Genomic DNA, 19,561 nt, shown 5'->3' on the forward strand with positions numbered 1-19,561 from the left:
ATCATTCAGAAATCATTCCGAAATCATTCCAAAGCAAGAGTGTAAAGTCCAAGCATTACTTAGCTGGATAACACAGAGTTTGTTATCATAATGGGAACCACAAGTTCATGATCCGTAGTGTTAAACATACAGTAGACAGTCGGTGCTGCAGATACCACTTGTGGAGGCTAGTTGGATAACAGCAGCTAAGGCAGAGAGTCTGCCACAGGGTGACCTTATATTTGTTTCACTTCATAAGCTCGTATGATATACCTGCAGTATATTTCTTGTTCCTGCTGCAGGCACTTTCACTGAATGTGTGTGATGTTATACTTATTGAGACATGTGTATCATCCATCTGCACATCCATTGGGGTTATGAAAGGAATCTTCCTGTAATTTCAACTGGACAGTTTAGTCAGTATTGTATTATGGAGCTGCTAGAGTGATTTAAATGAGAATCATTGGCTCAAAGGTTTTATTTCTCTAGCTTAAAGCTAGAGAACCAGTATTTCACTTAGATTGTTGAGGATTGTGCTGATTTCACTATAGGCTATTCATTTTGCATACGGTCTAGATAAAAGAGAGAAGGTTCATACAGGCAGTCATTTTTCTCTTTCTCCATACCAGAAAGGAGCAGGAAAGCAAACTACTACTAACAAAGTGCTGACGCCTGTACCATGTACTATACAGTGTTCATAGCTGTAAATTTTTACTATAACTTTAAATGCAAATGAAAATCTGGTACCATTTAGACACTTGGTTGCTGTAATGTGATGCTTTGTATATGCAAAAATCTCAAGTTGTACTGTAGTTCATATCCAGTATAAAAGTGTAGACCACTTTAAACTGGCTGGATGGTATTGCAGCAATAGGGAGCATATCTAATAAACTACTATGATACTCAAACAACCTTTGGATTGCAAACAACTTTGCTATAATTTTCCTTTTTGTTTGTTCTGGATATGTTCTCTTTTTTTACGTGGCTTTTTATGAGGTATAGAAGTGTTCCTACCTAGTTGCAGAAGACTGGTACAGTCTTTTTCATTTCTTCGTGTGTATGCTATTTAGTACCATAACAGTATTGCTTTTCATTTAAGTTACTTATTATGTTCCCATTATTATCTTTATTGAGACATAGCAATGCATATTACAGGGAAATGCAGAGAGTGAGAAGACTGTCAACAACAGCAGTTCAAGGGTTCTGAAAAGGTAGGTGCTCCCTGACTCTGTCAATAGTAGAACTGATTTTCCCCCTTTCTTTTTCTCTTTATTTTGAATTCAGCTGTTTACATACATCATAGTAATTTTTTTGAAAAGATAGACTTAATTTGATGTTTGTGTACACACTGTGTGTCCATTCCAAGAGTTATCAGATGCCTATTATATGGTCTTTCTGAAGATGTTTTCAGTTCTGTTTTTGTGATGTGTATGTGCAATCAGTTCAGACATGAGGTATTTGCTGTGATGTCCACTGTCAGCAGAAAAAAATTATTGTGATTCTCATTATAGGCAAAATGTTGTCTAAATTGTAAATTTGTGTGCCAAGTTGACAGAGCAAACTCAATGTGATATGCAGTTCTTCTTCTTCTTCTTCTTCTTCTTCTTCTTCTTCTACTTGTTTTGCCTTTTCCCATTCTCGTGTGGGGTCAGCATTGTTTTGGAAATGTTACTGGTAGTTGGTGGCTGGATGCCCTTCTTGACACCACTACTGCCCCTGGGATGGGATTCATGTACTCCGTCTGCCAGCATGCAAAGTAATCTCATGTTGAAGCCTTATAATATTTTTCTAAATGTTTGTGTAGCATGCATCTGAAACAGGATGTGGGGACCTGCCCAATGTTTACCTAGTTGGATGTGGAAAACCACCTAAAAACCATATCCTGGCTGGTTAGCTCACCAGCTCTCAAGATCTCATTGTTGATGTGCATGGTGGATTCAATCAAGAGCAGGCTTGCCTGCCTGTATCCAGGAAGTGACACTTTAAAATGCTCAGTTATCTGGGAGGATTCAGTGTGATATGCAGTTAATGGATATTTATTGACATGACAGCAAAAAATAAGAAATAATGCAACTCTACACTGATTTCACAGTTTCATGGCACAGCAGTTTGATGGGACTCAACAGGCGATGCAGTGCACCACAGTGGTGTGAGGGTACTAAAAAGACAGTGTGGCGCAACATTTTCAATTACTGCTGAAAAAATTGATTATTTTTCATGTTACCATTAATAAATATCCCTGAATAGAATACTATGTCAAAATAACGTGAGATTGCTGTAAAACTGGAGAGCTGTAATTTAGACAACATTTTCTTTATAATGAGAGATAAAATAGCATTTCCCACCAACACTGGGCCTCGCATAAAACACCACATGTGCAGTTTCTATTTTGGCTGACATCGCCTATATACCACAAAAACAGACCTGGAAATAGCTTCAGAAATGCCAGAGAAAAGGCACCAGATGACTCTCATGATGGTCACTCAGTATGTAAACAGGATGACTGTGATAAATTGCATCCCTGAGAGGATAAGGAGCAAATAAAGTTTAATGAAAGTTTGTTCTGGAATGTGTGGCTTTTATGCTAGAGGCTATTTGATATGTATCACGAAACATTTCACGCACTACATTCTAGTGGACAACGTGCTACCAACGTTGCTTGCGGCCACCCTGGACCGCATTGCATCTATGCACAAGTCACAACACAGACTGCAACACTCATTCAGATTCACCAACCTGCATCAAAATAGTGTCACAAGCATCACAAATGCATTTTCCACCATTTTACACATCTCGAGTTGGCTCCATGTACACAACACCTTTGGTACGTGCCGCAGGTCTCGTGGGCTCAATTCTGGTGACAAGGTGGCTGAGGTAAGTGGACAACTTGCACAGTTCACGGACTGGGGAGACATCAGTGTACCTCCATCCTGTAATCTGCAATGGGCTAAAGTGCTGACGAGTAGCAGCCACATGACCATTCATACTATGAAAGGCACTTGTTCCAACAAGGGAAATAATGTGTCCTTGTAGGAAATGCAGTTACAACTTGTGGAAAGATGACTTATCCCAAAATGTGGCTGGCAGTTATTTACCTGCCTACACATATGAGAGACAGTTTCTGGTGCAGTTGCAATCAACGAGTATACTTCTTTTGTTCAGCTGTCCACTTGTAATTTGTGTGTCTTTATCCAAAGGCTATGTTGTCATGTTTGCTGTTGCCAATTCATTCTGTAGGAGAGTGCTGAGTAACACTGCTATCCTGTGCAAAGAATGTGCTGTGTAACACTGCCATCCTGGACAACAGTACCACCACCCTCTTGCATTAAAATGACGGTGTCTTGAACATGTTGTACAGGGAGCTTTAGGATGTAGGTAAAATGGCATCCAGCATAGAAATATGCATTTGTGGACATATGTTCATTAGATGCTACTTTCTCCTTATCCTCTTAGGGATTTTTGCCCACTGTTTGTCCTCATTGCTCAGAATCATCCTTAGCAAACAAAAAAGAGGTGTGTGTGTGGGGAGGGGGGGGGGGGGGTCACAAATCGTGAATCTTGAAGAATTGCTTTTAACCTGCTGTTTATTGGTTTATTGCCTAAAATTTATGAAATTGTGGAAGTGCCTTCTGCCCATATATTTTCATGTTCAATATTTTTTTCACCCCCCTTCCTTCCTTAATGTATAGCTTCAAAGTTAATGCGATAGGTGTATGTGAATCACTTGGTGGGCAAAATAGTTATGTTCAAATATAGAACTGTATCTGTATTTGTCATTCATCACATCACATTGAAGGCTGAATTTGCATCTGAGATTTACTGAAAAATATTTCATAATGAGAACAGTTTACCTCAGCACTTGTTTTGTAATTCAGCAGCATTGTAGCTCGTTTGGACATGACAAGGAAATCTTTATCTGTTGAACATAGTTTATGAAAAGGAAACCTTACTGCTATTATGTGTATTTTTCTTAAGGAAGCTTGTTCCTTTATAGATTCCTGTACTTAGTTTAATAGGCTGGATGGGTATGAGGGTAAGACAGTACACTTTATAATTACTTATCATAACTGACATCAGAAATTCTAAATCTTGTATGTAATTATAATTTTATTATCTTCAAAGTAAAAATATGTAGAAAGAGGTCACTATCTATCCTTATAGGAAGCAATACATTTACTTAGGACTATGTCAAGATAGTGATAATTTTTATTATAAACATTGGGAAGGAATCTCAAGTTAAAAAAAAAAAAAAAATTGGCCTTACTTACTCTGCAGTTAAATTTGTGACATTATCAAGTTAAACAAAATCTGTAGTAAATTTGGTGCTTTTGTTATTGAGAAATGTGTCTTTAGAATATTGGAGAGTGAATGGACAATGCAGCTAAAGTGAAGTTAAGTCAGCAAAAAATCAAAGGGCTCTGTACCACATTTAACTGTAGGTACCCATATAATTGCCTTGGTAAGTCAGTTCAAAGTCTGAGTAAGGTAGGGGCATACCACCTCCAGTAGGATCAAACCTAGTAAAGCACTTTGCTGTTCAAACCAACCTTCAGGTTGTTTCCCATTAACATAGTTTTGAAAAATACAGTTATTCCTTGCAATGTCCATGATGTGGACGATTACTTAAATTCAGTACTTCAGCACTAAACTTGTGACATGTGAAATTAACGTACTAATTGGGTCTTAAATTTTCAGTTTAATTGTTTTTGTAATCATTTCACATAATAAGCTTTACTAATTGAAATTTTCTTTTGGTATTCATGTCCGTAAGCATTAGACTTCATTTCCAAGTTAATGCATCTCCCCTTACATTCCTGTTACCAGCAGTTTGTGTATTAAGAAATTTTCCATATTTTAGTAATTATTGTCTCTAACCTTCCTAGTATCACTGGGGTCAGTATGGTCCCACAGGCACACTGGGAGTAATAATCTCCCTTGTTTTCAAAACTATTGTTTTCAAAATGTATGACTTCCTCCCTCTGAGTCAATTGTATCCAATGATGTTTCATTCATTTTTATATTTACAACTCATTAAAATTTTCTTTTTGTTTCTTGAATTAAATATTTACTGTTACAGTGAACAACTGTAATGTATGTTTTTATATTAGTTCATTAAAATACTGCCAATATATACAGTGTAAATCACATGGGGTATATTTAAATTTCATCTGTGGTACTGACATAGCTTGGTTCACAACTTTGACACTGTCTTACAGGTCTGTCATATTTCTCCAGTGAACAGTTTTCTGTTGAAGTAATCCAGTGTTATTGTTAAAGTTAAATAGGCAGTCCAGAAAGTGATTTCAGCTGATCAGTTGCAATACTTTGCACATGCAAAGGTCATTGCTTGCACATGAATGACAACAAATTTTTATTGAGATCAACAGACTGATTACAGTCACAAACATGTAAAATTCAGGCAATTTTTCCCCCGTGACATCATGAGATATAAACCATCAAATATATGAAGTTTACAAGAAAGTGAAAGTAAATTGGTGTTGATGGTCAAAACAGGATAGGAAAATGTTACAACCAACTAGTGAAAAATGGAAATGCGATTGCAGGCTTTCTCGGCGTATTTCAGCTTTGAAATCTTCACGGATTATCAGCAGAGTGGCATTCTCTTCTAGTCGCAACGTTTCAATGAAGACATTACTCTTACTGTCATTCTCTTTATGTTGTTCAAAATATGAAATTAGCCTTTTGTTTTTTGCAGAAATATTTCCAATATATGGCAGGTGAACTGTCTTGGAGGCCTCATCATCTTCCTTGTTCTACTGTTTATACGACTGTATTACTCCATATCTGCTGAGATGAATATCCATTTTCCAGGAACATAGTTTGAATGTATTCCATTTGCACTGGCAGGTTATCAGTATCTGAGATGATATCATATTGTAGTCACGCTATCATGTTATGGAGCATCTTGAGGAGAAATGTTTACATCTGCCGTTAGGTAATACCAGCCTAAGACTGCACACATAGTACAGATTGGTGTATTTCACGTGGAAGTAACAGCAATTCGTGAAAGCAAATTATAGAGACAGCCTTCTTAAAAAATGGTGTTTATTTGTGTAAATAACTGCGAAATTAAATTAAAGCTTTTGTAATGCAAGGCAGTGAGCAGAAGGAAGGTTGCTACTACAGTCAGTATCATCAGATCGTGATTATCATTAAGACACCAAGTCAGCATCCTTTCCCACCCTTCCAAACACTTTGAATCTATAATAAGGCAGCTATGAGCCAACACGCTGACAATGAAAGTCTTGCTTACTGTGTTAACACTACATTGCATGAGCAGGAACTGTGCGTTCGAAGGCTGACTGAGCAGGAATATGATGTACTTTTTGCAGATGTATGTATGAAAACCAATGTTAAAGGTTGTGATAACATCAAAGAAAACTAAAAATGTAGGAAATGTTGTAACATAGAATCGTTAATGACGAGAAAGCATTGTATTTACAGTGTACCATAGGGACCAACAAATATGAACATAAAAAATGGGAAAATGTAAAATGCAGGAATATAAAAATGGGGTTTCACTGTTTTTCCAAATTTGCAACCTGAAGCTATTATTGTTGGGGACAGTGCTTCAGACAGTAAGAAGTGCAACAAATGACCAATTACAGGCTTTAATAAAAGTGAAGTGATCTAGTGGTTGCCAAAAAACAACATGGATGCTGGTGAGGAAAATGGTGTTTTTTTACTTCATTATGGCACAGCTGAATGATAAAATATTTAAAGTTGATAAAATACTTGAAGCCTGTGGTTATACTCTTCTGTAATGTTTGCCACACACCTATAACTTAAGTCCAATTCAGCTGGTATGGACAAAGCTAAAAGTTTTGTCAGAGGAAGAAATATTCTAGCAGATATTTGCATAACATTTAAAGAATATATGTCATCATTTTTTATTATAACATTTTTCGGTAAGGAAAAAGCATATATCCTCATTAGTCCCAGTTGTTTCAAGTTTTGAAACTAATTTGACATGACTGCAGTGGATGGAAACATCAAAAAGTAATTGGGCATGCCATAACTGAAGCCAGAGTAAATTATATTATTATTAATTTAGAAAGTGGTGATAATTGTAATTATGATGACAGCTGGTTTACTGATGACTTGCACGCAGTATTTATATAGGCAAGAAATAATTTGTATTTTAAAAATGTTACATACCTGCCATTTTTATGTACACTGTACAGTGTTTTGGGGGAATGTACTGAATGATAGTTAAAGTGTGAATAAACTTTGAGGTAAATTCAATGAAATGTGGTAAAAAAAGCATGATTAGTTTTACTATTATTTGCACTTTTCTCGAATTGAATGTTTTTCAATCGTGTAAATTCTTTGCTGCTTATGGAAAACAGAGTCATTTTGACAGTTGAGAAAAAGGCTCCAGGAGCTGAGAGAGAGAGTACTTCGAAATGGATTCTATCACTAAATCTTTATCTAGATTGTTATTCATCTGTTTCTAACTTATATAACTTAAAATCCTTTACAGCAGCTATGCTACACAAAATCTTATAAGAAAGCATCAAAATACACGGTGTGTAACAGTTCTGTTAGGGCTGCTTATGTGAAATTCCAAACTGCAATGCTATCTCATGGTGAGTTGTAGCCTTACGATCCTTAAGTTTCAAAAAGTGCTGTGTAGAAAGTCAAAGCACTAGCACTGCCGCAGCAGGCATCCTGGCCACTAGTAACAATACATGTCTGACACTTGTCAGAAAATGGCAGTGAGCAGTGAAGCATCATAAAGTTTGAGTCCAGTGTTTGTTGGTGAGAATTCGTCAATCTTGACCCGAATACTGAGAGGCAGGTTACTGGTTACTCCTCCATGAAGACATCCCAGCCCACAAAGCGAAGGTTGTGCGCAAGTTTTTTGGCCAGCAAATAGATCACAGTCTAGGATCACCCACTGTATTCACCAGATGTGGCCCTGACTGACTTCTGATTGTTGCTCAAATTGAGTTTAGCAATTAAAGGACACAGTGTGATGCAATTAAAGACATCCAAGAAAAGTGTACTGCAGTACGAAATGCTAGTCCAAAAGAGGACTACAGTTACTGTTTGAAAACACTTTTAAAACGATTTCAGCTGTGTTTTGTCAGAGGGAGACTATTTTGAATAAATACAGTGATTTTGTGAACATAAACTGACCAAGTTGTAGAGTAAAAGGTTAATTCTGTAGTGCACTCTATATTTTTAGTAGATACCTGAATCAGATTTTACATTTTGTCAGTGTTATGACTTTTGTTCTTTGTTAATATAATCTAATCTATAATGTTGAGATTTGAAAGAAAACGGTCATATTTTGTATTTCGCGTAGTTTGGCATATTCATTAAAAAATAAAATTAAAGTAATTGGACATGCCTTTGTGTTGCACCACCACTGATTTATGTGGTGTGCTGTGAATGTTTGTAATGAGCTTTTAAAGCAGCCTGTAGGTGTTCCTTGCGATGTTGTTGGGTATGAAACGTGCTCTTCAGTATACTGACAGACCTTAAAACTTGCTATGTCATTCAGAAAACCACACATTCATTTGCAATTGGTACCGTCCCACTAAGACCAGGGCAGTGATCTCCAGCAGATTCATGTGTTTGCCTTCTTAATGTTAATCAACTGCCCTCTGGCAGTTTCTCCAATGATGGCTGTGTTTGGACTATTTGTTTATTGAACTAGTACTTCATATAAACTGTTCTGGTGCATTGTGCACAAGATGCATACTTTGTCTCTACAGAGGGCATCTTATTTTGACTTTTGAACATATGAACAAATCATTCTGCATCTCTATTTGCAGCACAATAGGATGGAGGTGTTTAGGTATTTCAGATTCCTTTTTGAAGGCAAAACTATTGAAATTAGTCCAAATAAAACTGAGAACCATGCTTGGAGATATGATTTGTATGGTACTTGTACTGGGTAAAACATTTTTAGTAGATTTGAGTGTAGCCTGTATTATTGTGGGTGTGGTGCTCCCCACATATGGAAATTCTAGAGTGTGCATGCAGTCACCTGACAGATGTTGCTGATGAATGTGTTGGCATAGCCATTGTGGACACACTGTCATGGGTGCTATGACGTTGATCGAGGTGTAATGCCACCTTGTGAGCTGTGCATGTAAACCATCTGCTCAACACTGCCCGTTATTCCTGGCCAGTAAGTGTAATGTCAAGCTGAGTTTTCATCCAGGTCATCTAAATGACCACTCTGCGGTCTTGGTTTCTGTTGTTCTGGTTAAGCCACACATACTTTAACTGTTGGTGGATGCTGAAATAAATGCTGAGCACTGGAGAAATTTGTGAGAGAGCATGCTCCGGCCACATATGTTGAACATAGGAAGTGAGTGATCAAAGAATTGGTTCTGCTGCTGTTTCTTGAGAGCCTCATCCTTTAATGTCAACCAGTACCCATTAAGGTTTTAAGAGGTGGCCTTATCAGTGTGAAAACACTATGGCTCCTGAGTGTAGGAGTTGATGTCTGTGAGACGTAATCAGTTCACTCCTCTGAGTTATCAGTAGGTTTTTGCAACACGAAAACTCCCATACCATGTTTCAAGGCATCAGATTGTGATAACCCTGTCGTTATATGGAAAGACTGACTTTAATTGGAAGTACTTCTTTGGTAAATCATAAATTTTTAATTTTTATCTCAGGTGACCAGCTCTGTTAGTGGCATAAAGTTAGTCCCCTGAAACTATTAATGTTCCAACATGAAAATCATGACTGAGACCCTAAAACATGCAACTGACTGTACTGAAATGTTCAACTTGCTCTGACAACCAAGTTCCATCACTCGTGGTGCGATGCAGTTCCAAAGAGTGCTCCATTGTAAAACTAAGAATACATCAATGTCATAATTCCACCCAGTAATTAGTAATAAAAATTGGTAATCACAGTACCGTGCATATACTCTCACTATGTAAAAGGAAACAACGAATTACTGGCAACATGTAATATCTGCATAAATTCTGCAGAGAACAATGGGGTCACTGCACCTCAAAATATTGACACACTAACTGTTTATGAATACTAGTAATTTTAGCAGTAATGAATCAGGCTTGGCATAGAAATATAAAGACATCTGTCAGGAATGAATACAAAGTTACAACTAATGTGTCAGGGTGTATATGACCCGGGACAACCGGGAGATCCGGGAAAAACGGGAATATTTTAGAATTCTGGGATATTTTTTTGTTTTAGTTTTCAGTTAAATTTTTGTAATTTTGACTGGTAAGAAATAATACTCTAACAAAGGATATTACTGCATCCCGCTACTGCAGAAAAATACTGCAGCAATAAAACATGAGCGAGAGGAAAAAATCAAAATAAAACCTAAGTTGCGAAGGAAATGCGCCATGTACGCAACAAAACACAGTGCTCATACAAGTGTCTGCCAGTAGCAAAATGTGTCAAAGGCTTGAGGAAGACTATGCAATGCTTCATAACAACAAATTGCCTCCGATGAGCATGTTGTCACAACTGTTTACATTAGATTCGTGTGAGCAGTTGCGAGCGGGCCCATGCGCATGCGCAGTTGAGTTGCGCATGTGCCTTCTCCCGCTTCTGGCCACAAAAGTATGGCTGTTAGCTGTATAATTAGGCAGCAAGATGCTACCCGGAAAAATTTTACTGGCGACCACAAGCTGCCGTATTTACTGGGAGCAAACCGGGGTATCTGCCCCGGGCGGCAATTTCAGTCAAGCATTAATCGCCTTGCTGAACAATGAAATTATTTTTGTTGGTTTGCTAAAGAAATATGGCTTTATTAATCTTTTCTGCGGAGGCAGTCAATTTATTTGAAACAAAGTGTTTAATTCCACACTATTGGCTAGTTTCAACTGTTCACTGCATTTCAAAAGAGCATACTTTCATCTTCTAGCACGTTTGGCATTATGCCGTAATAAAGAACCAAAAATGAGATAATACAGTAGTGGTACTCCAAGAAAATTTACACCGAATCTGGACATACGAATGTGCACTTTAAGCCGAATTATGCATTTTAGTATGGTTCAAGAAATTCCTCTGATGTCTTGTTTCTTTATGTAAGATCTTTTAATGTTTTACACATACGAACATACGGGCTTCCTGCGTCATCGTAGCTACGCAAGCGCAGTGACATCTGTTATCTGGCGGTCTCTGGCAACTGCTGAAACGAATCTCTTTGTAACAGGTCGCGGGAAAATATTGCGAATGATTGATTGAAGAGCATTACTTTCAAAGTAAATTTCCTTTTACGCAAGATGAACTAAGTGCGAGAATGTGCGATGAATTTCTTAAATTACAGAGTGTTTGACTCTTGAAAAATCAACTATTTGAGGAAGACCATTTAGCAAAAAATTCGAGCCCAGAAGATCAGACATTTATGTCGGTATTAAAAATTTTACTGGCACATCTGTGTGATGTATCTTAAAGTTTAACATGCGCAAAAAGATCAACATTATACGTGAAAGTTTAGCTTCTCTTGCAGCTTATTAATCGTCGAGACAATTATTATATGTGAAAGCTTTGCTTTTCTTGTAGCAACACCATGTATATTAATTTACACCATTAACTTTTCCTATTTGTGTGTATGTGCCACTTATCAATCAGTGATAATGCTATTAGCTGACTACAGCACGTGTCCTAAGCTCTGAATATCCGCTGGCGAAATCACGTGACATGAGCTATGACTAGGTACAAATGCGCATCACAATCTCGATTTCAATGCTTCGGAAAGTAACATGTGGTGTTTGGTGGAATTCGAATTTATACTTTCGTAATACGAAAATATGCTGTGTACATGGCCTTATGAGTTTCGTTTTCTAAACGGCTGAGAAATTCTACGCCGGTGTATAAAACCATTACCATTCAAAGGATTGATAAGTTTTACAGTTTCGAGGAAAAGTATACTGTAACTTAACACGGAAAAAGTGTATTTTCACCCGGGAGAAAGTGTGTTTTTAACCGGGAAATCCGGGAATTTTTTTCCTTGTCTGCGTATACACCCTGATGTATACATTTTATAGCATTCTTGTTGTTGAGGGCATGGCTACATTGAGTTGTGAATTCTGCTGTTAGGTGATACTTCCACATGTCCACAGCTTTCGCATCCTTCGCCCGAGTACTTCCTTCCCAGAAGCTCAAAATTGGGTTGCAGTTCAGGAGCTATCAGTTGACAAGAATATGAAACAGATTATCACAAAATGATTAATAACAAAATTTTTTTCCATTTGCCGCCTTTTTCCCATACTTGGCAAACATTTGAAATTTATTATTCTACCTTCCCATTTTGGGATTAACACGTTAGGGGAGAAGAAACAACCTGGATGTAATTAAATCGTTACAAGGTGTTAGACTGAAATGTTTTGCTGAATCATAGGTAACCCAGGCAGGTTGCTGTTTTGAGGCATTATTTTAAGCTGTCAGTGGCTCATTGACATTAGGGTGTCTGTTGAAAGTGAAGACTTTTTTTCCCCAAGATTATTTAGAGGCCTGGATGTGTGGGAAGCTTTGGCAATAAAACTGCAGTAATAGTCACTCTTTCCAAGAAAAGACAGTAGTTATGTGAGGTTGACAGACAGGTGTTGATGATTGGATTATTAATCTTCACAAACTAGAGCTTTGCCTACTATGTTAGAATGTGGCCTAAATGTTTAACCTCTGGGTCCATTAGATTTTAGGGTCTCGGAGAGTAGAAGTAGATTCTGTAAATGTTCTTCCTTGGTTGTTGTGATACCATCCAGATAGTTTGCACAATTTGAAACTCCTTGGATTGATGGTCCACAGGAATCAATGGAAAAATTGCTGGTGCACTTGTAACACCGAAGGGAAGAGTTTGTAATGACAAGAACTAACTGAGATGTTGGTAAACGTGAAACATTCAGACTCCATATGTAAGGGGAGTTACGAAAAAGTGTCTACAAGATCAATTTTGGAAAAATGCTGGCCTATAGCAACTTAGGCCATCAGTTACCCTGTCCGAGGTGTAGGTTCTGGGTCAGTCATAGGTTGTGTTAGTAGTAATTATCACCATCAAGTACACATACTGTTCTTGGTAATATACAGTCACATATGGGTTCTAGAATTACGCCAGCAGAGTTTAGGTATGTGTATAAGTAATTATTGTAAATAACTTGGATATTTATATATTTACATAATAAAAGGCAACATATTTATTATTTAAATCATATATTGTGGTTATAATAATCAGCCTTAACAGAAATTTTAAGTCATTTACAAAAATCATGTCTTTTTGGTTTTTTATTTTTATAGCTCGGATAAAATGGCATAAAAATGAAATCAAAAATTAACTTCTGATTAAATTCTTTGTTTTTCTGTTTGTTTTTTTTTTTTTTTTAAACAGAATAGGAACATAAAATGAAATTATGTGCCTACAAAATCATCAATTTCCTTTGGGTTCACAGGACAATCAATAATTGTTTTTGAATGAGGCTTACAAATAAATTTTTTCAACTGTTACGTATGAGAGAACTCTTTTTATCTTTTGACCTTCGTTTTTTTAGAAGCACCATGACCAGGCTTATCTGCATTAGCCATTGATAAAGTTTTTTCTCTGCCAACTAATTTGCATATAATTCCCATATATCTTTGGCCAAATTTGGGCTATTTTCTAATTTGTTGCAAGCATATGGCTTTACGGGACTCATTGCAATGGACGTGACGTATTCTCTATGGCTGATTTTTTTTAAAATTTAGGTTAGAACTGACCTAAAAGTATAGCACCAAAGACTGCATTCAGCCATCCTCTTGTTCTACGCGAACAAGAGTAGTTTGAGCATTTCAAACCTAAGGTGTCAGCTCCGCCTTTAGTGTTATTATAAAATTCTGTAATTTCAGGTTTCTTTGATCATGGATTTACAGACACTTTGTGATGCATAGAAGATTAAACTACACTTTTATACTTCTTTGGAATGAATGGCACCAATGCCTTGGCTTGTATAAATTTAAATAATCAGGATTGCCACAGATTCTGGAAATCAGGGAATTTCAAACATGTCAAGGAAATCAGAGAAATTGGAAAAAACACTGGAAAAGTCTCGTTTTTATCTAAGTAGATGAAATTGTTTGTTTACTGCACCGTCGCTGGCTATGTCATGCACCGTCGCTGGCTGGTTGCTGCTGAGTACATGCTCCGCTTCCCTACTCCCTCATTCCTACTGCTTATCCCCTTCTTACCACTCCCCTCTGCTTGCAGTCAGTGCTGTCATCATTTCTTGCTGTTAGCCTAGTAGCTGCCAATGAGAGGCAGGGAGGCATGAGGATTGGTTTGTTTGGACCTGATTCTGAGATACTGTAGATGCAGCAGCCGGAGATGGTGGTCAACTGCATGAGTTGTGTCTGAGCGATTGTGTGAATGTGTGTGTGTGCATGTTTTCTGACAAAAGCTGTGGCTGATAATTTAGTTCTGAAAGTGTGATTGTTTTTTCTACATGCCAGCCTGTGGCTGAGCAATCATCTTTACGTTGAGATGCTACCTATCCTCATTAATATTGATTCTCAGAGTATTTGAAAAAGTTGTTTGTTGCATGGATTGATCACTGTTGTCTCATTTCATGAACACATTGCCTGTGGCTCGTGAAGAGTTGGCCACACGAGTGGATTTCCATGATGGGCCAAAACCGCAGGCTGTTTCTGTGGGTATCTGTAATGGATTGGGCCTGCTGATCTGAAGCCATTCAGTTCCTACTAATGTGCAGGCACTGCCCGTCAGATCTAGTCTCACTGATCTGCCCACAGGCTGGGTCTCTTTATGTGTGGTGTAATGCAGCGGATTTTCATGGTTTATCCATGGACCCAGGACTGTGGTATTCCTCAGCAGGCCAGAGACCATGGGCAATGGATTTCAGGAATTGGGACTGTCTCACCGCGAGTATGTTGTACAGTGTGGCGTTTTATAGATATTTTATTTGTTCTAGTACAGTTTGACTCTTCAAAAGTAGTTTATATGTTAGAAAGTATGGATGATAAGAAGACGAAAATTGTGTCAGTCACTAGCAGTGTGTATGCTATGTACTCATATTTCTCAGAAGAAAACTCATACAATACCTGTAAAATAATAGATATAACACAGTGGGTAATAACAGACATAAACAAACATAGTAGAACCAACATTTTATTGGTGGTTACCTACAGTGATGGTTTACACAATTCTTCCCCACCTTATACATTTTTTTCAAGAGGCCTACTTTTTTCTGAAGTTATTTCTGAACACAGTGAAGATATTTTAAATCTATCTTGTGACTCCGAGGAAATACATATTTTTTGTCACCAAATGTGTTTCCTTTTATTGAAATAAAATATCAGTGGTCTTAATGAAACACATCTACCATTTGGCTTGCTTTCTCCATCTAACACCAGTTCATTACAAAAGATGTTGATGTTACTACTTAAGATTTTTGCTCACAGCAGGCAACCCTGCTAATGATGTTTCAGTGGATCGTCTTTTATCAGACAAAAACTTGTGACAAATTTCCCATTTGTTTTTTCATACAGTACCCACATATGTTAGTAATCGGTTCAATAATTCATCTGCTAACTCAAAAGATGTAAACCAACTTCCTCCAGTGAAGTTTCTGTTAGTTCCATAAAATGCCTTTGTAAGTTTTAGCACATCCTGTGTTGGTACTGTGAGAGGTTAAGCAGTTTTCCAGAGCATATAAATGCATTATGTAAGCAATGCGGTCTCACATATTTTCCAGGTTACTTTTGATAAACATTTTGAATGAGCACCTTCCTCAATATTTTACCGACATTTCACCAACACACAAATATTTTGAACAAGAAAAGTTCGTGCTACCATTGCTAATTAACTTTTCATAAATTTCTCATAGCAGTGCCAGTTAATCTGTAGATTTTTCTTTCTTCTTGTGTACTGATGTCATCAAAGGTGACATTGAAATGTATGAATAAAAATTGTTTATTCCCATTACACTTCAAAAAATATCTCTACCAGTAAAACCAGTTGTCCATAGCGATCGAACTTCTTCATGATTTGACTAGAGTATTGAAGTAAACAGAAGTAATTCAAGATAAGCTCGTAACCCATAGCAGTGAATGTTTTTATCATAATACAGCCACAATAATGGAGTTAAATGTTTATCCTAAAGTTTTTTTGTTGGTATGGTGCTCTATAGTTTCAATCATATCATTGATAAATAATAGTTCCCAACTATCTACTGGCAACATTTCATTTTTATAATCAGCAGGTCCTTTCAATCCCACACACTCTTCTACAATATTGTCCTGCCATATACGATGAAGTGGGGCAGATTTACTCTGTTTATATCTGCTCTTACCATAAAAATGGTTCCCTGGGCTTTCTTCTTTTTCAACAGAAGAAGAGCCTTTGGTCAATCTCTGAAAGGTATTCACTATGTATCAAATCATGATCACTAATGTTATCTATTTCTTCTTTTTCTGGGTTATTTCTGTGTATGTCTTCACATTCTGACTCAGCACCTTCTTCTAACAGTTGTAAAGTATCCTCACCACAGAGAAAGTGAGCCATTGTTGTAAATATACTGAAATAAAAGCAAATTATCATATTAGCATATTGTAAATAAATGCTGTGTAAAAGCACAGAAACCCTAACAATGTAAAATGGGTACTTAGTGTTAAGACATGGCGCACATCCACCTATCACAAGCCTCCGTGGCACCCTGAGAATACCTAAAATGGCGAGCCTGTAGTGCGCCAACACAGAAATTATTAACAAAAAATTTAAAAAATTTCTGGTGTGTGTGTGTGTGTGTGTGTGTGTGTGTGTGTGTGTGTGTGTGGGTGGGTGTGGGTGTGGGTGGGGAGGGTGTTCAGACTGTGCCCTGTAGTTAGAGGTTAAAGTCTCTACAGATGCATAGTTTGCCATCCACCTCTGTGGCTGAGATGGCAGTGTGGCTGATTACCATGTGGGGAAGCCAGCCAGCTTGAAAATTTTATCTGCTCAGGGACTGACAGGGTATCGTGTTGTTGTCGTCATTTCATCATCATCATCTTCTCTGCGCAAGTAACCAAAGTGGCATCTAGTAAAAAGGCTTGCACTAAGCAGCTGAACAATTTGAGATGGTGTCTCCCACCAGAAATGCCATATGATCATTTTATTTCATTTTTCACAATTTTCCATTAGATTTGCTAATCAGCACCACATAGATTATCCATTGACAACTATTCTAGCCTGTTGAATTATGTTTCTAAGTTGTCACATGACACTAGCCTGAACTGAGTGTGGAAAAAGGGCAGTTGATTGTGTTTTGTGAGTTTACTTTAGTTATTTGTGTGCTTCATAGTTCTTCCTATGATGTGGAACGAGTCAGTTTTTACAATTATAATCAAGTTTCTCAGTGAAATATTAGGCATCTTGTTGATGATTTACTCTCAAACACAAGCACTTCCCTTACTATACACAACCAGATTTGATTTTAGTTTGTGTTTGAAGTTAATTCTAATATTATTACATTCTTTAAATTACTAGGTAAGTGGTCAGAGATTTTTATATTTCACTCATATCTGTGCCACACTAAGGCTGAGTGATGGATCGTGTAAGTAATTTCTCCATCTAGTATTGAATTTGTGGATATTACTGTTGTTTTCAAACTGTGATTCTTGTAGACAACAAAGTTCATAATGGAGTTAGCGTACTGTTAGTTGGTGTCAGTGTTCCCAACTGTTTAAAGAACTTTCTAGAAGAGTGTGTAGAGTAGACACCCCATATTATCCTTATTACACAGTTCCATACAATAAACACATTTTTCCACAGTGACAAAACCCAGAATATGGTACTCTAATACAGCACTGAATGAAAATAGGAAAAGTAATTCAATTTTTTGGCATTTTCATCTCCAAAATCTGATATTATGTGTAATCCAAAAATTGGAGAGCTTAGACATTTAAGATGATTTGTAGTATGCAATTTTCAGCTCGGGCTTTTAACAATGTAAACACCTAAGAACATTCCTTTTCTTTTTTGATGTACCATAGTGCATTGTTTTTAATGGTGTGGTCAGGCATTGTACAATACAGGATTGTCTTTTTTGTTTTATCCAAGTTCAGTGACAGTTCATTTGCAGAGAACCAGTAATTAATTTCCAAGAAAATTTACTTTATTTATCACTTTGTGTGTTGAATTCTCTCCATTGACTTGTTTATAATATTTGCGTAAGCAGAGAAAAGAACTATGCTGCTGTTTGCCTGTATGATGGCTGATCATTTATATATAACAAGAACAAGAGTGGGCCCACCTACAGTCATTATTCTCTGTTCTGAAGGTGCTGTTTCATTGTTTAGCTGGGTTTCTTAATGCAACGCTTGCCATTTAAGTTTGGTATAATCTGATTTGTGAAATGAAAAGTAGTGTCTTCTATGGAGAGACCCCTTTGAGATCTAAATGCAGCTTGACTAATTACCTTATTTTTAAAGAGGTACGTTATGGTTCTTGCATACATAATCTTTCGCAGTGCCTTAGATGAGAAGGTAAGTAGTGAAACTGGTTGACAGTTACTAATGTCTCTTTTATTACCTTCCTTGTAAAGGAACCTGACTATAGCATATTTCAGTCTGTCTAGAAATATCCTGTGTGATACTAATGTATTACATATGTGACAGAATACACTGCATATATCTGAAAAATAGGTTCTTTGTTGATGTTGTTGTTGTGGTCTTCAGTCCTGAGACTGGTTTGATGCAGCTCTCCATGCTACTCTATCCTGTGCAAGCTTCTTCATCTCCCAGTACCTACTGCAACCTACATCCTGAATCTGCTTAGTGTATTCATCTCTTGGTCTCCCTCTACGATTTTTACCCTCCACGCTGCCCTCCAATACTAAATTGGTGATCCCTCGATGTCTCAGAACATGTCCTACCAACCAATCCCTTCTTCTAGCCAAGTTGTGCCACAAGCTCCTCTTCTCCCCAATTCTATTCAATACCTCCTCATTAGTTATGTGATCTACCCATCTAATTTTCAGCATTCTTCTGTAGCACCACATTTCAAAAGCTTCTATTCTCTTTTTCTCTAAACTATTTATCGTCCACGTTTCACTTCCATACATGGCTACACTCCATACAAATACTTTCAGAAATGACTCCCTGGCACTTAAATCTATACTCGATGTTAACAAATTTTTCTTCTTGAGAAACTCTTTCCTTGCCATTGCCGGTCTACATTTTATATATCCTCTCTACTTCGACCATCATCAGTTATTTTGCTCCCCGAATAGCAAAACTCCTTTACTACTTTAAGTGTCTCATTTCCTAATCTAATTCCCTGAGCATCACCCGACTTAATTTGACTACATTCCATTATCCTCGTTTTGCTTTTGTTGATGTTCATCTTATATCCTCCTTTCAAGACACTGTCCATTCCGTTCAACTGCTCTTCCAAGTCCTTTGCTTTCTCTGACAGAATTACAATGTCATCGGCAAACCTCAAAGTTTTTATTTCTTCTCCATGGATTTTAATACCTACTCTGAACTTTTCTTTTGTTTCCTTTATTGCTTGCTCAATATACAGATTGAATAACATCGGGGATAGACTACAACCCTGTCTCACTCCCTTCCCAACCACTGCTTCCCTTTCATACCC

General features: G+C 37.3%; 1 protein-coding gene across 2 annotated transcripts in view; it reads left to right on the plus strand.

The window, feature by feature from the left end:
• LOC126248297 (zinc finger protein 135-like) overlaps positions 1–19,561 on the plus strand; it is a 192,334-nt gene that overhangs the window by 67,724 nt on the left and 105,049 nt on the right. For both annotated transcript variants that reach the window (XM_049949163.1, XM_049949162.1), the window contains exon 5: positions 1,135–1,190. In XM_049949163.1, the coding sequence (XP_049805120.1) occupies positions 1,135–1,190 (56 nt within the window). The remainder of the gene's footprint in view (positions 1–1,134; positions 1,191–19,561) is intronic.

Source organism: Schistocerca nitens, chromosome 3, assembly GCF_023898315.1.
Source record: "Schistocerca nitens isolate TAMUIC-IGC-003100 chromosome 3, iqSchNite1.1, whole genome shotgun sequence".
Lineage (NCBI taxonomy): Eukaryota > Metazoa > Arthropoda > Insecta > Orthoptera > Acrididae > Schistocerca > Schistocerca nitens.